Below are 22,497 nucleotides of genomic sequence, written 5' to 3' on the forward strand. Positions count from 1 at the left end.
AAAGATTTTCACTTGCCCATTAAAAAATATATATATATAATTTAATACAATACTTTAATAATAAAAAAATGTAAGTCATGTCAGTATCCTCAGCAGTAAATAAATGGAAAAATATTAACCAAATGTTATTATAAGGAAAGTAACTAAATGCAAAAGTCATTTTTGCTTTTATTACTATTATCATTAATAATAATTAATTAATATTATAGTGTTTTCTGAAGGATCATGAGACTGAAAATTCATCTTTAAAATCACTGGAATAAATTATTCAATTTAAGTATAAACTACTTGTGAAAAGTTATTGCACTATAGAATAACTGTTCAAATGTTGTACTGTATTTTTGATTAAATAAATGCAGTCTTGGTTAGCAGGACAAGCTTATTTTAAAACGTTAAAAAATCCTACTGACCACAAACGTTTGACCGGTAGTATGTATGCGTGCAATATATATATATACAATAACTTGCCTAATTACACTAACCTGCCTAGTTAACCTAATTAACCCAGTTAAGCCTTTAAATGTCACTTTAAGCTGTATAGAAGTGTCTTGATAAATATCTAGTCAAATATTATTTACTGTCATCATGGCAAAGATAAAATAAATCAGTTATTAGAAATGAGTTATTAAAACTATTATGTTTAGAAATGTGTTTAAAAACATCTCTCTATTAAACAACAGTTGGGGAAAAAATAAACAGGGGGGGCTAATATTTCTGATTTCAACTGTACATATAAATAAATAAAGTGTAAATTGTATTTATTTTATATTACAAGAACCTTATTCAAGTATGCTATAAACAAGTGAGGTAAAAACTAACCTGAAAGTATTCAAAGTAGTCAGAATACATGATGTAAAAATGAGTAATTTTAAGAGTTACTTTGGTAAATTATAACAATAAATATAATAATAAAATTCATAATTTAGTTAGAAAAATACAAAATGATTATAGCAATGCACCTTTTGAAAGCATGCATAATGAGGATAGAGTTTTTAAAGGTTTTACTAGCTTTAATATTCCTGAAACGTCTGTGTTGCAGAAGAAAAAAAAAAGTACAAAAGTGTCTGACAGTAAAAAGATGAGAATGCATGGGGGACATAAAAGAGCCTCGCTCGCTAAAACAGCAGTGTCTCATACAGGCCTGCAGAATTCATCTCTGAAATATCACTAATACAAAGCCAAACAAAACAGAGCTATCAGTTATTATACAAAACCACATGGTTGACCAGGCAGTAAGACATGCAGTAATACAGTCTTTCCATGATTCAGAGAGTGAGAGAGAGAGAGAGAGAGAGAGAGAGAGAGAGAGAGAGAGAGAGAGAGAGAGAGAGAGAGAGAGAGAGAGAGAGAAATAGAGTAAAGACATAGAAAGAGAGGTGAACTGAGCATATATAAAACTGTTCAGCATATCCAACACATGTTCAATTCATAATATTTCCACACATTTGTCGACAGCACCTCTGCTTTTTTCTGTCAGTTTTCAGAAACTCTGAAACATTTTGCATATGAGATCTGAGACGGGAATCAGCCAGGGCTCCTGAAATGGCTCTATACAGTCATGTCTGTTTTGTAAATATACATAATTACTAAAACAGCCAAAGGAAAAAAAAAACAATAATAACTTGAGATTTGCATATGTGACATCATCAGAATAATAAAACACAACACACAGATATTGTGTGAGCGATGGAGGGTGAAGCTTCCTCACAGTAATGACACATTAGGGTAAGGGGCCGTTGCTATGGCGTGAGGTCATTGCTATGGTAACAGCAGAGAGCTGCCACTGCGGTCAAACTTCTTGCCTTTTGAGAGAGCAGCAACCTGTTTCAACAGTTCTCGGTTCTTTCCCTGAGAAATGAACAAACACACAGTTAGTGAATAATATATACACCACAGATGAAATGTTTGGACTCAATTTTCAATGCAAATATGTACTTTGGTTCAGCATGGATGCATTGAATTGGTGGAAATAATAATGCATCAATCGACCGGCCAGGAAAACAGACCCACTAATCTAGATTTAAGCAGTACTTGGTAAAGCAAATATATGCAGTCTCCTTTTGAAGATTGTGTTTGCAGTGCAGTGGATTGTGCAGTGTCATTTTAAAATCTCTGCAGATATTCCAGTCAATGATCAAGCTAATTTTCCTTTTTCTAAATAAAATACAGTGCTCAGCACATACAAGTACACCTCACAAATCTCTCTTTTAGATTCATATTTTAATAGGAAGCTATACAATATTATATTTGTGCATATACATTAGATTAGTCAGTAACAAAGCCAAATCTGGAGCTTATCTTACAAATAAACTTACGATAACAGTCTAAAAACTAGTACACCCAAATTATATGTTAGAGAAAAATATTAAACACAAATTATATATTAAAAAAAAAGCGAGAGAAACAAAAAAAATGGAAATTGTGTTGAAATATTGTAGGTTGTAATGTATCTTTGCAATATTTTTCTTGACTTTAATTATGCTATCTTTCAATTTCTAAATATGTTTGGTGACTAAAATAGTATTGTAATAAATATATCTGTTTAATAAGTCTGTGTTTAAATGCACCAAAATACACTGAATATATATACAGAGAAATGGATAAAATATTTATTTTCTAAATGGAGTGCAATTATGCCGAGCACTGTATATATTTTAAAAGGGTAGTCGAAGTCAAGATCAGTGCCTTGCTATTTAAAATTAAATTGATCTATATATTAATATTTTTTTCAATTTAACACTTTAGCTATTTGTGTATGGTGTAATTTAGCTATTTTTTCCACTGCACAGTATTGTATGGTTCACCATGTCTCGACGCTTTGGTTGTGTTCAGCTCGCTTTGCATCTCTAATGCAGTTTAGTACCATTTAATATGGCTGTAGTTGTGATTGCTGTTCTTGAGCAATGGCTGCTGACCATTTAAATATAATGGGTTTGATGTACCACGTCACAAATCCAATAGACTTTGGTAGTGACAATTCTCTCTGACCAATTGTTGATTAACACAGACCCCCTAGATTTTCCACAATTTTTTTTGGGAAAATGACTGATATTGTGGTGGTAATTCCCAGAAATTTGCGGACAATTTTGTGACAAAAATACATTTTAAAAAATTATATGTGTATGTATGCATGTATTTACGTACGTACGTACGCACATATATATATATATATTATAAAAAAGATTATATGGTGTATGTGATATCTTATTTACCATTGTTAGGTAGCCTACTATGTTAGGTGTGCAGTCTGACACAAATCATAAAAATAAAGCTTCTTTATTTTGGTCTCTTGTCAAGACAAGATCTAAAATGGTAGGGATTAAGCCAGAGGAAGTTTGTATAACTCTTATTTTTATCCACGATCTTAGTTTCTCTTTCTCAGATTTTACACCTCGAAGCATCTGACATAATGTACCTCACTCAGCACATGCGTTAGGGCCTCCCCTACTGTCATACACCTAAAACACGGATTGCCGTAAAATATGTCAATGGCAAGGAAGTGTTTTCTTTTGTCAACGGCTGGAAAAGAGGTAAGCGAAATCATTTACTGATTTGTTACACATCATAACAGGCAACCAGCCATACATGTAAATCAAAAATAATGTCAATTCGGTCACGTCCAGCAACCTTTATCCTTGAACCAATTTCAATCATTGTAAGCGGCTTGATTTTCTGTTTGTTCCATTGTTTTTTGTTAGATGTTTGCTCCCACTTTCTTTGCAGTCTTAAGTGTCAAACACACAAAACACTGTTATTTACTCGATTGGTACCACAGGATGTCTAATCACATCTTTGCATTGACTACACGTGTAAATCGCTCACACTTCATTCACGTCTGCTTACTGCACAGGCTGCAAAACACCCCCCCACCCCCACGTCAGTGTAATAAAATGATTGTAAGGGTGCAGGTGAGATGTCATTTTTCGAAAGACACTCAAATACATCACATGTGCTGCGTATACATCTATAAGTCATGTAAAACAATTAATTGCAAACTGAAATAAATATAATTTGACTATATGTTTGGAATTGGATGTTTTATGAGTTTATTTACATTTTTTCCCCCTGATTATTTAGCATTTAAATTAAGAATTTTGCGGGATTGCATAAAATTGCGAATCGCGAAAAACTAGTGGGTCTGTTAACAGTGTGTATACAGTAGTCAACATTTTAAGAGGATCATCCCTTTTCAAAGTTGTCCTAAACTATTGAACACCACCCATTCTTGTACTAGGACAATTCTAAAAAACATTTTTGATTCACTTTGAATGTTGACTACTGTACGTTACGTTTTGGTAATGGCACAGCTCGCTTGGTACCTCACTTGAGGTAGAACTAAAAAATACCAAGCACTAGGTACGGGACACAATGGCAAGCATCCAAAACCAAAACTAAAGCATGTGTTGGATAGATTATGGTGTAAAATTACCTGTTGCTGCTCCATGGCCTCTTTGTGCGCTTTCTCCATGTTGTTCATCTTCACCCGCATATTTGACTCCTGATACTGAAAGTCTGCCTTCAGCTCCGTCAGCTGAAACAGTAAACACAATTATGAAATGTTCTCTGAAAACTATTCAAGGACAGAAGTCATTCATTTATCTGCTGTTTTAGTTGGGTGCTGATATAATCTGTGGCAATATCCCTTGTTTTATTACCAAACAAACCCTCATAGAACAGTTCAAATCAATTTAAAGGCTAAACAAACTAAAGCCTCTGAAGATTATTCAATGTTTTAAATTACTCTGAGCTTCAATACATCAAGCTCCTTCAAAGAAAGTCACAACAATCACAAACCCAACTGCACCCAATCTTTAATTATGGACTTCTAGTAATGGCTCAAGTGTGATTATCTTCTCTGGCAGCAAATGGGCTGTGAAGCGGGCAGCTGATCACAAACAGCAGGAAAAGCTCAATAATGTGTTGATTCACACTTTTTTTAAACCTATCCATCTTTGTGTACTACTTCCTGCAACTGACTTCAGTCTTAAAACGATTTTAAGACAGTGAGTCATCCTGGAACAGCTTGCAGCATCAGGAGATGACATCACAAATTACCTTCCTGTCTTTCTCAAGGATGGTCTGGTCTCTCTGCTGGAGCATGCGCTTCAGTGACATCACTTCCTCTTTCAGCTGACTAATCAAGATGAAGTTATCCGTGCCTCCAGAATCCATCGATTGAGTGATTGAACTACTGGAGGGAAAGAAAGAGAAATGGCTTTAGCATTAAAAGTAATGCAACAACAGATCCTCACTGAGAGACTGACAAACACAGTGAAAAGTAATTACCTGTCTCCATTGGATGGCTTTGTTTCTAGTTTGGGTTTTTTCTTTGGCGTTTCCTTTTGAATGCTATATAAGAGAAGTGAATTGCAGTCAATCTATCTACAAAACACACACAAAACAAAGTAAAACAAGTAAAAGAGATGAATCCCACCTCTGCTTCCACAATCCCTGATCCTGCTCTGGACTTAAGGTTCCACTTATTCTGTAAAACACACAAACAGAATTTTGATCACGATTTCCAACAAACAAGTGTGTGTTTATGTTATTAAATTGTAATCCACTTATGTTCTGTGGTATTTTATTGTCTGTACTCACTTGTGGTGTGAACTTCCGTGTCTGTGGTGCTGATGATGATGATGGTGTCTCGGATGCTCCTTCTCGCTGAGGGAAGAGGAGTTGGAGTGAGAAGAGCCGAGGCCTTTCCGTTGCTCCTTTGTTTTTTGAAGAACGCGACGATAGGACAACGTGCATAGCCAACACAAGAGTTTACCATCCACCTGAGGAACAAAAAAAACAGACATCTATAGCAAGAGTATGTAAAGTCATTTTCATGTTCATTAACTGTTGAAGGCACAATTCTCATTGGCTGATGAACAATATTGAGAGAAAAGCACAGCTAATGTAGTTCCAGACAGGTCTTGAGTGCAGCTACATATCACTACGCTGAATGACTTTTCACAGCCTACAACAGTCAAAAGTCTAATTTAAACTAAACAAATGGCTTTGCATGAGATGATTAAAGAAAATGGTGACACACACAAAGGTTATTAAATCAGAAAAATAGTTTTTAAAAGTTCTTAAATTAGATTGTGATGATGCGGGACTGCGCAGACGTGAGCAAGAAACAGGAAAGTTGTAAGCACCGTCAGGCGCATACGTGTACGCTTCCGAATTAGCTTCATTTGAAATGAAGATGGACCAACTTAAAAATTTTAAAGTTGCATCGCAATGTATCTTGTCCAGTCTGTGACCGGATTCAGGACATTATTGAAATTCCTGCCAGATCAAACTGGATTGTGATTACCAGAATCAGAACGGACTCTTTTTACAAGATGGTCATGATCATCTTTAAACCTTGGAACTTTTTAATATTTAGATTAATTAAAAAAAACCTACGTACAGTAAATTTATATGTATTTATGTATGTATTATACTACCTTTGCATACAAGAAAACAAATTGCCACTTATGCGAGGCGTTTCTAATGCAGCATCCATGGACAGGAGAGTAAATTTGATGTTGTTCTCTCTTCAGGCTGCCGTTTTCAGTCTCTCACAATTCTTTTCCTTTCTAAAAGTATTGATAACACCAAGTTTTTCCATTATTTTAGTAAAACAGATTGAAAATGTTTTTTTTTTTCTTGTACTCTCCCGTTCACTGCGCCCTAAGTTTACCCAAGTATGACACCTTCCGCTACTGAGAAGCCCGGAAATGTGAAAAGGGTCCATAGGGATAGATTGTGAAATCCCTAAAATTACCACCCCTACTGCTCACACTTAATTCACACTTATTTCACCTCTAACTGAAAAAAAGTTAAGAACATCTCAAAGACTTATGGCAAAAAAAAAAAAAAATAGTGATAAGTTAGTCCAAATGTAGTCGTAGGCTCCAATTCAAGGTTAATGGTAAGCAGAACGGCAACATGGTTGGAATATTTTCAAGGTGAAGTGAATTTCTGTACCACTACTACCAGCATCATCAAATAGATTTGTAAAAATAATATTTTCAAACAGGTCAATCTTCAAAAAAGAAAGAAAAAAAAAAACCTTAAAAGACATAACACCAAATGTTTCTACATCACGAAGGAAAGCAATAATGGCTGAAAAAGCTGTTAACATTGGGAGAAGTGGGCTTTAATGATTCATCTGTTTTTGTGCATAAACAACAGCATTTGTCTAGCATTTAATGACAGCTCTGATAAACTCCTGCTTTCAGAAAATCTGGAGACAGTGACTCTTCAATCTGTCAGAGAGCGGTGAATCACATCACACACATACACACACACGCAGAGTGAGAGAACACAGCCAGAGAGTGTGGAGGAGTAATACGAATATGAATGTGCATGCGTGATTGGTCACCTTTCTCCTTCCCTCGTCCTTCCTGTCGAAGGCACACTGCTGCTTGCACTGCTCGCAGGTTTGTGGAGGGCCGTACTTCTTCTCAGAGTTGGTGCAGCGCTGACATTTGGTCCCAATGAATGCAGCAATGATGTTACAGTACTGACATGGCTTCGGCTGGTAAAAGAGAAGACGATGTTAGCGCGCACACATCTGTGGGGCTTCCAGTTTGTTAAACGTGATGTGAACTTACCGTTCCAAACTGTTTGACATTCTGTGCACATTTCTTACAGATAGTATTGGTTTTGCTGTGAAAAAGAATGATTTTGCATTACTACAGGAAACATTACAAAGATTAAGTTAGTAAAAATGCAGAACAAAATCAGGCATAAATAAAGTTGATTAGAATATATAACTTGCAAACTTAACCAAAAAGTTTGCTTTGATTTTTTCAGGGGCGATTATGCAGGTGTGGCTGAGACAACTTAAAGTTGAGACAACTTGATTTTGAAATCAGAAGTTCAATGTCTGTTTATAATATGCCACCTCAGACTTTTTTTGTTCTTATTAAATTGCAATTAAAAACCATGAGTTGCATTTTTTTTGGATTTGTTTTTAAAAATGTATATGGATGCTTGATTAGAAAATATGACAAGCAACTTTATGCATTTATAGTTGCTGTTTTCTTCAATACACTGATTGACAATGTCTGCTCATAGCTAATAAACAATTAGTGTGATAATGACATTATTCTTAAATAATGTGCATTTGCATTAATTATTTTTGTGAAGTATTAAAGATTACATGCTTTACTTTTTTATATTATAAATATCCATCAAAATGACAGCTCCTACTTCATGCTAGACTTTTTCTACTTTACAATTGTTCCACTCTTCAGGCTTATTCTATTCCAATACAATCCAAAAATGAAAAAAAAACTCGATGGGTTTTTTTTTTTGTGTTAATGTATTTTTTCTTAACTAAAAATGTTTTCAAGTTAGTATATTAGAGATGCATTTACTGATAACACAACGCTCATCGATAATATTGATGTCAACAATGTAATGATACTAGGCATGGGACGATAACCAGTTTCAAGGTATAATACAGTTCGGAAAAGTCAAGGTTTTACCACTAAAATGTTCGGTCATATCATTCTTAATTTATATGTAAGGTTGTTTTTATGTTTGTTTATGTTGTAAAGAAATCTGTTTTTTTAAACTAATAAAGAGAACTGAAATCAATGATTTATTTGAACCATTTAGGCTGACATGTTTACTGTTCAAAAATATTATTAATGTTTCTTAAAATAAAATTGTTCAATTTTTTGGTTTTACCCAGACATTTCAAAAGAACTTATTTTAGAACGGTAACCACAATACCGTAAAACTGAAACCTGGGTATTTTTATCCATGGCTATCATACCATCAGAAACTTATTCCAGCTCATGCCTAAATGATACTGGGCTTGTTTTTGAAGCCTTGGTAGCACATTTGTTTTGTAGAGTTAACAACAGTTTTTCAGTTCATCGAGATCAGATGTCAAAGTGTAAACATGAAGTGCTCTGTAATGGAAACTGAAGTGTAATTCTAATCAAAAACAGCATTTGTCAGTCGGGTGACATTTGTACCTATTGTATAAAATGATTTATTATTAAACGTGATATTAGATTTTTCTTACATTTACATTAAGCACACACTTTTATCCAAAGCAACTCACACTGGTCTGCATACACCTGGACCAGTGGGCTGCCAGGGTGCAGTTGGTGGTTCGGTGTTTTGCTCAATTGAATCACGTCAGCCTATACACTTATTAAGCCATGACGTATCAGTGACGCATGAAATACTGCTTCCGGGTCCATTCACAATTATTGTTCCAAAGCAGCTTTGCAAAAGGTGCAAATTTTTGCACTACAATCAAACAAAAAAAATGGAAAAGTTAAGGTTATTAGTTACCATAACTTTATTAGTTATTAATAACTTTAACTAGTAACTAATAGCTTTTAACAGTTAAAATTATTATATATAAACAGTTTGCCTGCAGTTATATAGTATATAGGTGACGTCTATGTGTAAAATCATTGAAGGTTTTTTTGTACACTGGGTTATGTGTTTTAACACCTACAATCCCTGCCAGTGCTGAGACTCAAACCTGGTATCTTTGGATTAAAAGTCCAACTCCATTAGGCCACGATTGCTTGACTGGACTGCTGATTTATCCACCGTTTTAGTTATGCATAAAAAAAAAACTGCTCAAGTGAACAACCTAAACACTGATCTTAGTCATGTGGTTGGTGTATGGATGTACTAGAGGTTTTCTCAGCTCCTAAAATTCACACACAACCCAAATCAGTTCTTACCTGAACCCTACATTAACATATACATTTTTTAAAGAAAATTTCAACCAGTGACAGACCTGATTCTGTCAATGACAGTAATGTTTGCTCACTGTCTGCTATCCTGATATTAGTTAGGGAAAATCCTGTTGTCCTGCTTATTGATTTGCCCACATCTCCATTTATTTTATTATTAGATTTTTTTATAACTTTATAATACTGACTGCCTGATGGATACAAGTGATCTCGTAATCTTCAACTTTTAATTATGACTATAAGATTTTAAAAATAAATGTGATATTTCGACAAAAAAATAGACATAATTAATATCATCAATCATGGATTTGCTAGCATTTACTAATGTCTACAATGCTGTTTAGAGATTCTTCACACAAAAAAAAGAAAAGACCTCTCCTACATGAATATAAACTGTAATGATAAGCACTGTAAAAATACTGGGTTCCACACAATTCCTTCATGTTGTTTCGACAAATCAATTAAGTTAACGTAATCATTACAAATGTAACTGGAGTGAAAATGAAACAATCAAGTTGTCCAAAAAAATAAAAAAAACTTAAAATTGTGTTTTTTCAAAAATATTTGAAGAGTATTCTAAATGATGAACATCTGTGTGTGATCTTCAACTGTATTTTTCAATTCTATGTGCATTTGTCAAAATTCCTTAAACACCAAAGCTAAAGTAGATGCTGAATATCTTTCATAAATTCATCACTCAATACATTCTCTGCTACAAGGTGGATGTTTATTATAAACAGACACTAAAAGTAAGAGGATCACACATTTATTTTAAATCACTCAAGACCCAAACCCGCTAGGGTCTCAGGTGGGAGCTTGTGTTTCAAAATCCAAGTTGACCCGTGAGAAACTCTAATCACTGCACCTATACTAAGGTACTTTAAATTCTTGAAATACTTTTCTAAGGTGTTTCAGACTTTGTACGCCTGAAGATCTTGCTGTGTGTACATTGATTGGGGCCTTTACCAGTCACTTCGGTTAATGTATGAGGAAAAATAATTTATTCATATTATTATGTTGCTTACCTTTCCTGCTGAAACTCTGACCTGCAGTAGGTACATTTCACTATGGGATGCGCGATCCGACATTCCTGAGGAGAAAAAAGTAAAGATATGCTTTAAACTTAAATTGTGCTTTAAGACGTCTCAAGATAAGCATTCAGACATGTGTCCTGTTTTTAAATGCGTATACAAAACAGTGCAGCTTAATTTAGTACAGAAATCATGTTACACGTATGACTAGTGGACTGTATCTTGTTGGCTTAATCTGACAGCAGTGGTGTTTAGCTTAAGCTCTAAATGCTTTTGCCGTTCAGCGTTAACGCTTACATAACTCGCTGAGCTGAAACAGGACACAGTCTTCCAGCAGAGACTCTTTAAGCTGATGTAAACAACAGTATGTGTGTGCATGTGCGCGCTCTCCGCTCACCTTGCAGAGCTGCTGGCCCTGCGACAGCTCCTCGAACGGGAACCGCTGGTTACACTTGGTGCAGGCGTACAGGGCCGATGTGGCCATCGCCAACCCCGCCAACACACAAACACGGCTACTGCTCAAATATAACGACACTCAACGCGCGGACGACCTTTAACACATGCGACGAAGATAGACCTGAGCCGATTCAATCCCAATTAAAACTGCACTTAATCCCGATACATAAAACGAGTCCAACTATCTAAAACGGCTCTACTGATACTGTTATAAAAACATTAGTGACTACAACACATGACTTACACTACATATATGGTTATACGTAAAAAGAATAACTAAAACCCGGACTTCATATCTCGGTATTTCGGCTCCTGGTGAGATTTTTTGCTTTCTCCTTTTTGTATCTCAGTCGACGCACGAACCGGATGCGACCTGTGACTACAAAGGAAAGACGTAACTACCAATCAGGAGGCAGCGCCGATGGGCGGGAAGAAAGGGTTTGAAATATCAGGACCAATCAAAGAGTTCGTCCTTCCCATTTTAAAACTACGTACTGTTTTTTTGTGACGCATTAAGTGATGTAAGGAGCTCACCCTTTCTTATGAATTCCACTTGAAACTGTAGAATCCGACTGTAAGGGCCTCCATTATGGCTCAGACAGGAAATCTGACTTTTCACTCCATGGCAATAGATAAACCCTAAAAGAAAAGAAAGAAGGAAAGAAAAAGTGTATCTCGAAGTGTAGATAGAAGCAAAATGAATATATTAGAAACTATTTTTTATTTGTATTATTTATTTAAATTAGAAAGGTGATATTTAACATAATAAATGAATTCCCAGAAGAATAATCCATTTCAGAGATGAAGAAAGCACAGAGTAGATGACGAACAACAGAAGAAAATAATTATTACACACACACACACACACATTTTTCTTTCTTTTTTTTCTTTCTTTCTTTCGTTCACGATGACCAAAGTATTTTATTATATATTTTTGCATAGTAAAATGTAACTTCACAAAGCGAACTGTTTCTAAAAATGATAATAAAAGGGAACATCAAATCAGCATTTTAGTCATTTAGTCAGTGTCCGTACAAAAAAAAAAAAAAAAAGAATAAGAATAATTTGACTCAAATTAAAATTAATTTCGCCCCCAGCGTTTCTGTATATTTTTCTACACTCTTTTACTAAAATAAAAACAGATAAAACTTTTATTGCGGAACAAACGAGCTTTATCCAGTGCGTCACTCACTGCACACTTCTCTGCGTCACATAAAAAGATGGCGGACCACTCTGTGAGTAACAGTTAAACAGTTGAATTTGATGTCGTGTTAGCAGCGATTTAAATGAAAATTCTTCTGCACTTGTTAGTCGATGCCATTTATAATTACATTATGCCCCCATAGGGTGAAATAACCGAGGGCTGTCGACTTCCAGTCCTGCGGAGAAATCAAGAAAACGAAGACGAATGGCGTAAGTCTATCAGCCTGTCAGCAGCAGCCTTTACTGTAGATGTAAACAAAAACACTGCAGCTTCTCTGCTTTAGCTACTGACCCTCAAGTTATAACACAGGAGTAGTTACATGCTAATAACAGTTTATTAAAACACACGTAGATATATTAAGGTTTGCCTAATTTATCGTTTCGTTCCTCCATAGCATTGGCTGAAATCCTAAGTGTCAAAGACATCTCTGGGAGGAAGCTCTACTATGTCCACTATGTTGACTGTGAGTATTAATTAACAGCCTGACTCAATTCAATTGTCTTTTATTTAATTTCTTGCTTCCAGAGTTTTATTAACCCTTGTGTACCAATTCAATAAGGTTGGATGCGGGTTTATAGAGGACAAAAATGTCCTAAAAAAGCTACTATGTTCAAGCCTGCCAAAGAAATATAAGTTTGTAACAAAGAGTGCATGACTTTGTGTTAAATTGGCATCAGGATGTAATTTTTAATTTTGTACTGGTACTTTTTTGTAAAATACATTGATGGATGGAAAGAAGGTAAAGTATTAAAATCTAAATAATTTTTTTGTTCTATGCATTAACAGCCAAAATGATCATTCGTTCTTTTTCTTTCTGGCTTAGTCCCTTTATTAATCAGAAGTCGCCACAGCGGAATGAACCACCAACTAATGTTTTATGTAGCGGATGCCCTTCCAGCCACATCCCAGCACTGGGAAACTCCCTTATGCTCTTGCATTCACACTCACACATACACATACACTACGGCCAATGTAGCTTATTCAATTCATCTATAGCACATGTCTTTGGACTTGTGGGGAACACCGGAGCACCCGGAGGAAACCCACACAAACACAGAGAGAACATGCAAACTCCACACAGAAATGTCAACTGATCCAGCTGGGGCTCGAACCAGGTGACTGTGCCATCGTGTCACCCTTTAAAATGATCACCAAAAGTAAAATATAAAGACAAAAATGTCCATAAGGATGCACAAGGGTTAAAGAACATATCTGTTCAAACTTGAAGTGTACAGAAAAAGGTCAGCTTAATTTGTTGTTTGTTGGAAGTCAATAAGCGACTGGACGAATGGGTCACTCCAGACCGGCTGGACATTAAGAAGCTCCAATTTCCCAAAAAGGAGGCAAAGACTCCCATAAAGAATGGCCTGTCTGGGTCTCGTCCGAGCTCGCCAGAAAGAGATGTGGTAAGGGAATGTAATATATACCATGACTTTATGTGTAGAAATGCAACTTCCCCACTTCAGGGGCAGAGAAATACAGTATATCACAGTTGTTTTCAAATTTGCATGCTATGTAGTCTGTTTACCATCTTCTCTCACTTTCTGTTCAAATTTAGAAGAAGAGTCTAGATCTTCATGTTCAGTCTGCTTCAGCTCCTTCAAGAGGCAAAACCGTCCCCACACCGGTACAGACGAACCCTGTCCATACTGACCAATCTGTCCACTGAAATTTTATGACCAATGGGCTGAATTAAAGACCAATTTGAATTGGCCCGACAGTTCGAAATCGTGTGAGGGATGCAGTCTTTGCCTCGTCTCAATTTAACCTGGTTTAACCTTTTCAGATAAATGTACAGTAAATTAAAGATGTAAATCACACAGCTATGGTAGATTACAAACGATTGAAACCCTGGAGTGCACAACTCAAATACTAGACACAATTTTTGCATTTGTTGCATAAAGAATTAAAAAATGTAGCAAATCTGTTAATTCTCTACACAGTCAGGACATTTTCATTATTACTCATTGCTCTTTATTTATTTTCACGTGGTAAGTGTCTGAAGTTCACTCATGGTTTTTGATGGATTTTAGTACTTTTAAAGAAGTATTGCACTCGTTATTCATGCATAGGGAAAAAAAGTAGCTGTATTGTTTTTGTTTGATCTTACAGAAAAGGAAAGCGGAGTCAGTTTCTTTAGCCTCACAAGTGACTGCAGTGACTCCAGTGCCTTCACTTCCAGCCTCTGCAGAGGCCAGTCAGGCGGCACTCTATACAGCAATTAGAGATGCATCCTTCAACATTAAATCCAGAGAAGAGCACGAACCGCTCACCTCTCTAACCACAGTAAGTAAAGACTGTCTTTAGCTATATCTACTCCTGGACGATGCTAAATGGAGATCCTAAATTAAATGAAAAATTTAGAGCTTGTCCATTTTTAAACCCCATACAGAGTGTTTTGTTAAAATGGTCTGAAGATGATCTTGGTGAAATTTGGTGAAAATCAGACCAACGGTCTAGGAGGAGTTAAAAAAAAAAAGTAGCTTTTTAATTTAAGCTAAAATGGCGGACAAGATGTTTAGCAAATTTTGGAAAATTTGGTAACAATGTGTGCAGGACTATCCAAGGAATCTATCATGACCAGTTACATGACAATGAGGTTAATATGGCAAAACTTATTAGCATTTTCCAATTATTCTTTATAAAAAAAACACAATTTTATTCAGTTGCTTTTATAGTGTAAATTCTCATGTGACCAAAAAACAAAATAAAGGGTTAGTTAGCCAAAATATTGTAAATTATGTTATTAATTTCACTTTCCTGTCATTCTGATCCTCTGAGATCTTTGTTCATTTTCAGAGCGCAAATAAGGATATTTTAGATGAAATCAGAGATCTCGCTCATCCTCCAATAGACCCAAGATGTTCAAAGTCAAGAAAATGAACCACACACTTTGTCAAAATATACCAGGTCCCACTTTATATGAAGTGGCCTTAATTACTATGTATTTTCATTAAAAATAATCAGTGTATGTGGTCCTGTAACAGACTGTAAAGGTTTTGGTCTTTAGTGCAGGGGGAAATGGAAAAGATCTTTAACATGCCGTTGAATTTTGACCCAGTTTTATTGATTTTGGGTAAACCTAATGGATGCCTTTTTTCATCAGCTAATAAGAAATTGTATATTATATTAACCTTTGCCGCCAGAAATAATTATTTAGTGATAAATGTTCATCATTTAAAGGTTGGCACAAGATAATTTTTTATCTAATTCCCCTGAAACATCTTACCCATGTTTTACACAATAAACAGAACATTTTTTTCAATGTTTGGACTCCATATTTGGATTATTTGGAACCTGGTCTTTGCCCCATCATGCTAAAAGGAATATCGTTACTGTATTGTTATCTAAAAAATAATCAATGTTATTATATTTTTTTTCTGATCTGTTAAATGTGGGGTAGTCCCGTTTTATATGTAATCTGAGCTTCTTTATTTAATGTTATTTTTCTTTGCGTATCTTTTGAAGATGTTTTGTTATGTCTGTATTGTTGTAAAAATCCAATAAATATAATTTTTTAAAAATAATAATAATCAGTTGGTACAATGTACTTAATTTGTACATGCTTGTTTTTACATTGTATTCATATATTTTTAAATGATCTACATGTAACTGCATCAGTAATTAATTACAATTACACTGTTAACCCATTCCTTCAACCTTAACACACCTTTAAACCTACCAATCTACATGTATCCCCCTTCAAGAGCATCATAAGTGCAATACAATATGAACACAGTAAGTACATTGTGCTTATGTTATGGTGTAAGCAGCTAGTAGTTGAGGCCATTTAATATAAAGTGGGGCCAAATTCCATGTGACTTCAGTGGTTCTGTAATCATGTAATGCTCCAAGAAAACTTTTGTGTGCCAAAAACGATGTAAAAATGCCTGTGTTATTTGTGTTAGACCAGGATGCTTGTTGTGCTGCTGACTCTATTGAGAAAGGATGTGTCATTGACTGTATTAAACACGCACGCTTACCTGACATTGAAGAGAAGACATTAGTCCTCATGGCGTATTTTCTCTGCTTGTTTGTTTTTTCCTGTAAGAATGGCACAACATCCATCCAGCGCCATCTTATTCCTCCTCAGCCTGGGAGAAAAAGAAAGAATTGTGGGGGCACAGATGAGGTCAGTCATGCAAACATACTCAATATATAATATTTAAAGAAGGAATGTAATATTTTAGGGCACTTCGTTCCTTTATATCTCGTTAAAGTGCTTCGTGAGATATCATGTTATACAAATTCTGTTATTTGAAGCGTTTTAGAAACAGTCACTGACAACGAGTGCACAAGAGTTCAAATCAGAACCAAATCCTTGAACTGTTTTCCTATAATTTCTTTCTTTTACTGCTGTCACCAACCTTAAAATGTCCCAAAGCTTTGCAACCCCTTGTGTTTTTATAGATGGTAAAGGTGTTCCAGAATAACAGTCCCCGCTGCTCCACCGTCTATTTGCTGCCAGGAGAGGTCCGGCTCATTTACTTACCATTGCTATTGTGTCTTGTCATAATGAAGGCTTATGGCTGTTGCGCAGTCACGGATTGTAGATTAACGGATTTCGAAAATGCAACGATGAGTCCATTGCACCAAATACATAAATATAACATTTATTACATTTTTAAGAAGTTTAGCGTACAATTGGCAACTTGGCCTAGATGATCTTTGTTCACACACATCTGTGAAAATGGCTTAAAAACATTGTGCTATCTATGCTAGGCCAGTAGATGGCAACATCCCCATGTTAAGACATTCCTCAAGTCTACACACACACAGTCCTGCAGTCCACTATGCCTATAGACTGACCATGTAATATGGTAATTCACAGTTTTGTATTAAAACATGCACCAATTTGTAAAACATGACAGCTGTTTTCAAAAGTCTGCATTATCAAGCTCTCAAAACATTGTTGACATAAACCAAATGGCCAAAACACACCAAAAAGTTCTGTTTTTGGTTTTAAACAGCGTGGAGTAAATGCCCCCTGAAATTAAAACAGTTTATATCAAACCCTCAAACTATTTTTTTTGAAGATGAAAGCTATTTTGTTTCATATTTTAATGCTTCATACCATTCTCCTTAATGCTACGCTCTTATCTCAGGACTCCCAGGACAGTTCAGATGGAATCCCTTCTGCCCCACGCATGACTGGGAGTTTGGTGTCCGACCGCAGCCATGATGACATCGTTACTCGAATGAAGAACATAGGCTGTATAGAGCTGGGCCGACACAGACTGAAGCCTTGGTACTTCTCTCCATACCCACAGGAGCTCACCTCTCTGCCCATTATCTACCTTTGTGAATTCTGTCTCAAATACCTCAAGAGCCTCAAATGTCTCCAGAGACACCTGGTAAGAGTTAAGGCCTCAGCTTAACATTTTACATCCATTGTGTATGTGGTATTGCACGAATCACCACTAACACATGACATTCAAATCAAGCAGCTGAACACAAGTAAAATCACATATGCAAAACTCTCGAATATACACATTTTTATTGAAATGACTGGCTTGGATTATATTTATTTTGTAGTAAATGCTGTATTTAGTTCTGCTGCTACCCTTACAGACAAAATGCAACCTTCGACATCCTCCAGGAAATGAGATCTACCGCAAAGGAACCATCTCCTTTTTCGAAATAGATGGCAGGAAAAACAAGGTGTGAAATCAGACTACAAAGTTGATTTGGTTTAGTGATTTTACATACAGTTGAGGACAAAATTTTTGCCCATTATTAAAATAATTTACTTAATGGAGAGATTTTAAATATAGTAGCATTAATAACTAATTTCTTTTGTCTTTGCCATCCTGACAAGTCTCGTCTTCGATCCCATTTAGAGCAACAAATAATAACTTGACTTCTAGTTGATCGTTTGGAAAAATAGCAGAAGGTAGATTTTTCAGATGAATCATCTGTTGAACTGTATCCCAATCATCACAAATACTACAGAAGACCTATTGGAACCCACATGGACCCAAGAATCTCACAGAAATTAGTCAAGTTTGGTGAAGAAAAAAATCATGGTTTGGTATTACATTCAGTATGAGGGTGTGCGAGAGCTCTGCAGAGTGGATGGCAACATCAACAGCCTGAGGTATCAAGACATTTGTGCTGCCCATTACATTACAAACCACAGCGCTCCTTCTCATACTTCATCCTTCACATCAAAGTTCCTGAAAGAAAAGAAGGTCAAGGTGCTCCAGGATTGGCCAGCCCAGTCACCAGAAATGAACATTATTGAGCACGTCTGGAGTAAGATGAAGGTGGCATTGAAGATGAATCCAAAGAATCTTGATGAACTCTGGGAGTCCTGCAAGAAAGCTTTCTTTTGTCATTAATAAGTTATTTGAGTCATTGCAGAGATGTATGGACGCAGTCCTCCAAGCTCTTGGGAATCATACACAATATTAATTAGTTTTCCACTGCACCATGACTTTATATTCTATACTGTACATTATTTCTGTTTAGTGACTAGACTTTTGCTTAAGCAAAGTCAGACCTTACTGTCCTAATAAAATAATAAAAAAATGAAGGCATGATCATATTGTATTTTGGTAAAATAAGCGTACTCTAGAGGCCTTTGCCTTTCATATAAGCCACTTCTGATACTAAATGATCAAGTTGATGTCAAGTTATTATTTGTTGTTTCTAAAACTTGGATAGACGACATGACTTTTGTCAGGTAGTGTACGTAATATTTTACTCGATATTTTGATACTTCATATTGTATTTAAAAACATATAATAATATTGACCTAGCAATTAAAATATATATTCCAGCTAAATTAAAAGAAATAAGACTTTCTCCAGTAGAAAAATATCATAGGAACTATTAAAAAAATTCCTTGCTCTTTTAAACATCACTTGGGAAAAAAATTGAGAAGGAATTGAAATTGCACAGGCGGGCTGATAATTTTGTCTTTGACTGTAAATATCCCTGAATGAACAAGAGTGATTTTGTTAAAGTGGCTAAATTAAACAAAATGTTGGTCTTTCCTTACACTAATATAATACTTATTGTAGCATGTAGCTGGTGTCTTGATTGTCTGATATTTGTAACTCTTTTTCTCAGGCATATTCCCAAAACTTGTGTTTATTGGCTAAATGCTTCCTGGATCACAAGACCCTCTACTACGACACGGACCCTTTCCTATTCTATGTTATGACTGAATACGACCCAAAGGGTTTCCATATTGTTGGCTACTTCTCAAAGGTGATCTATAGTTTTATCATTTAGATAAACCATCTTCAATCATTTGTGTGTTATCTGAATAGCCTTTAATCCTCTAAAACATGTTTTTTTCCTCATCCAACAAAGGAGAAAGAATCAACAGAGGACTATAATGTGGCCTGTATCTTGACGTTACCACCTTACCAGAGAAGAGGCTATGGCAAACTACTAATTGAGTTCAGTGAGTGATTTTAAAGTTCTTCAGGACTAGTCAAATTTAGCTGTTATTTTATGGAATGAAAGTCTTGTTATCATGCAGTTAAATTTAAAGGGATAGTTCAGTCAAAAAAGAAAAATCCGTCATAATTTACTCACCCTTTTACTTGTTTCAAACCTTTATAATTTCTTCAGTTGAACACAAAAGAAGATATTCTGAAGAAAAAAAGCTTAAAACCAGTAACCACTGACTTTTAAAGTATTTGTTTTTCATACTATGGAAGTAAATGGTTACAGGTTTTCATCTTTCTTCAAAATATCCTCCTTTGTGTTCAACAAAAAAAAGGTCATAAAAGTTTGGAACCACTTAAGGCCGAGTAAATAGTCTTTTGGTCTAAATTATCCATGTAAGCAGGAAAAGCACATTGTTTTTAAAGAAATCTTGACAAATATATTACTATTATGGTTAAATGCACTTCAAGTAATAATAAACATTTTGATTAAACTTTAGAAAAAGTAAATTCTTAATGAATTGTTACATTTAAGAAGTTTCATTATTTCAATTAAATAGACATAAACATAAGAATAGAAAAACATAATGGCCAATGTAATTTTGACCCAGTGCAACTAATGTTAAACAAAATACCGTAGATTTTTTAGGCAACATTTTTGCTTATAATTTTCAGTCAAGTGATTGAGTTAGTGATTTCATATCCCGGCTTACAGACTTTTTCTGATCCTGTCCCCTCCAACTTCACTATACTATCACAATAAAGGAAAAAATAAACAAATAATTCATGCCTTAGTTTGAGACAAGTATATAGACCATTTCAATTTGGTCATCTCATTGGCTCGTGAACATTTCCTTCTTGTTATCAAACTATTTCATAACTGTAACAAGAGACAATTAAATCATAACTTCATGTTAAAACATCTATCATAACACTATTTATCAATATGTGGCTCTTTTTTGATTATCTGAAGCTATAGAAATTAAAAATGTAAAACAGAAAATATGTTGGGACCATTGTATTGGTCTACATCCCTCAAAATGGTCTATAATAATGCCTAATGTTGTCCAATTCACATCTCTGTCTTAAAGGTTATGAGCTCTCAAAGGTTGAAGGAAAGACGGGCACCCCAGAGAAACCCCTGTCTGATTTGGGCCTGCTCTCCTACCGCTCATACTGGTCCCAGACCATTCTGGAGATCCTAATGGACCTCAAATCAGAGAATGGAGAACGGCCACAGATCACCATCAAGTATGTGCCCACTGTTTGATCTCCAATACTTAGAAGACACGCATATCTAATGGTGCTCTTCTTATTTTCAGTGAAATCAGTGAGATCACAAGCATCAAGAAAGAAGATGTGATATCCACCCTTCAGTACCTCAACCTCATCAATTATTATAAGGCAAGACATCACTTTAAAGGGATAATTCACCTAAAAACTGAACAATTACTCACTATTTACTCAGCCTCAAGTGGTTCCAAACCTTTGAGTTGCTTCTTTCTGTTGAACTTTAAAGAAAGCTTAAAACCTGTAACCATTGACCTCTGCAGTAGAAAAATCAAATGCTATGGAAGTCAATGGGTACAGTACTTTTCAAAGTATCTTCTTTTGTGTTGAACAGAAGAAAGAAAATCATGAAAGTGATCTAATATGACTCTTTCGGATACTGAATTGTGTGTTTTACCTCTCTTCCACTGAAGGGTCAATACATCCTCACCTTGTCCGAGGACATAGTGGAAGGTCACGAGTGTGCAATGCAGAAACGCCACCTCCGCATTGATCCCAAATGCTTGCATTTCACACCTAAAGACTGGAGCAAGAGGGGCAAGTGGTGAAGTCCAGAGGAGAGCCGCTTCTTCACAGATACAAAAACATTTTCAAACCAACATAAACACTGTAAATATTCCTGTATTTATCTACTTTTTTATATAAAACAATTAAAATCATTTCTAAATTCAGTTCGCTGTGATGTGTCAATAAACAGTCTGTTCTAACTACTGTGGAGCTGATGTTTTCAAATGCAAGCTTGGAGCCAAAACTAATTTATGACAGGATGTTGGAGTGATTCAAAACTCATTGGTCTTCTTGATTCAGATTAAAAGCATATGCTACATTCCTTCATTTTCTTTTCGGCTTAGTCCCTTTATTAATCAGCGGAATGAACTGCCAACTTATTCAGCATATGTTTTACACAGTGGATGCCCTTCTAGCCGCATATGCTGCATGATAAATGTTATTGCAGTTTATGACTGGAATAAACATTAAGAAGAGACTCAGCAGATCAGGAAACACAACAACAGGGCCATAGTTCAATTATTAGGTCAATCACACACAATGTATTGTGCGAAAGTTAAAAAATGTAAACATTAAACATTTGTTTAAATTTATGCCTTCCCAGGGCCATTTATATTGAAGTTGATATTTAGACGCACCACATTGAGGGTGTCCGCTGGGTCTTAAAATGTCTTAAATATAAAGCCTTAAAAAGTCTTAAATTCACTGAAATATTGTGTTGTGTGTCTTAAATCATTTTAAACAGGTCTTAATTTTCCTCTGTCCAAGTAAAGCTACCCAATCAGGCCAACATCCATCCAATTACCAACAATCCATCTCAATAAAAGCAGGCCAAGAAAACTAATAACAATTACACAGTTCCTAATAATAACAGAGCAATACATCCCTTTACATTATCT

General features: G+C 35.4%; 2 protein-coding genes across 5 annotated transcripts; one reads left to right on the forward strand and one right to left on the reverse strand.

Annotated features, from left to right (window-relative positions):
- Positions 1-989: 989 nt before the first annotated feature.
- On the reverse strand, positions 990-11,585 carry fam76b (family with sequence similarity 76 member B). Of its 2 annotated transcripts, none has more exons than XM_056457685.1 (10): positions 11,139-11,585; positions 10,736-10,800; positions 7,593-7,647; positions 7,361-7,516; positions 5,599-5,780; positions 5,435-5,485; positions 5,287-5,349; positions 5,056-5,188; positions 4,430-4,531; positions 990-1,848 (listed from the first exon to the last, which is right to left on the reverse strand). In XM_056457685.1, exons 1-10 carry the CDS (start codon positions 11,223-11,225, stop codon positions 1,759-1,761), a joined length of 984 nt encoding a protein of 327 aa, XP_056313660.1. In that variant the 5' UTR covers positions 11,226-11,585; the 3' UTR covers positions 990-1,758. The 2 variants fall into 2 exon arrangements, with proteins under 2 accessions (XP_056313660.1, XP_056313659.1); XM_056457684.1 differs by having other exon boundaries at positions 5,056-5,191; positions 11,139-11,584.
- Positions 11,586-12,408: 823 nt separating this feature from the next.
- Positions 12,409-21,762, forward strand: kat5a (K(lysine) acetyltransferase 5a). Of its 3 annotated transcripts, XM_056457681.1 has the most exons (15): positions 12,409-12,432; positions 12,544-12,610; positions 12,796-12,864; positions 13,671-13,807; positions 13,960-14,028; positions 14,514-14,687; positions 16,453-16,533; positions 16,812-16,874; positions 17,507-17,755; positions 17,973-18,062; positions 19,476-19,616; positions 19,722-19,815; positions 20,893-21,052; positions 21,124-21,205; positions 21,505-21,762. In XM_056457681.1, the coding sequence occupies exons 1-15, from the start codon at positions 12,418-12,420 to the stop codon at positions 21,637-21,639; spliced, it is 1,626 nt and encodes a 541-aa protein (XP_056313656.1). In that variant the 5' UTR covers positions 12,409-12,417; the 3' UTR covers positions 21,640-21,762. The 3 variants fall into 3 exon arrangements, with proteins under 3 accessions (XP_056313656.1, XP_056313657.1, XP_056313658.1); XM_056457682.1 differs by lacking the exon at positions 16,812-16,874; XM_056457683.1 differs by lacking the exon at positions 13,960-14,028.
- The last annotated feature ends 735 nt before the right edge of the window (positions 21,763-22,497 follow it).

Source organism: Danio aesculapii, chromosome 5, assembly GCF_903798145.1.
Source record: "Danio aesculapii chromosome 5, fDanAes4.1, whole genome shotgun sequence".
NCBI lineage: Eukaryota > Metazoa > Chordata > Actinopteri > Cypriniformes > Danionidae > Danio > Danio aesculapii.

What these genes read in the sequence shown, in the direction of transcription:
- fam76b (XM_056457684.1), bottom strand. Translation starts at nt 11,225, where the DNA reads ATGGCCACATCGGCCCTGTACGCCTGCACCAAGTGTAACCAGCGGTTC. An exon ending in AGGGCCAGCAGCTCTGCAAG is followed by an intron (nt 10,801 to 11,138) that starts GTGAGCGGAGAG and finishes TTTTCTCCTCAG; the next exon opens with GAATGTCGGATCGCGCATCC. An exon ending in CAGGGATTGTGGAAGCAGAG is followed by an intron (nt 5,350 to 5,434) that starts GTGGGATTCATC and finishes TCTCTTATATAG; the next exon opens with CATTCAAAAGGAAACGCCAA.
- kat5a (XM_056457681.1), top strand. An exon ending in GCAAAACCGTCCCCACACCG is followed by an intron (nt 14,029 to 14,513) that starts GTACAGACGAAC and finishes TTGATCTTACAG; the next exon opens with AAAAGGAAAGCGGAGTCAGT. An exon ending in ATTGTGGGGGCACAGATGAG is followed by an intron (nt 16,534 to 16,811) that starts GTCAGTCATGCA and finishes GTGTTTTTATAG; the next exon opens with ATGGTAAAGGTGTTCCAGAA.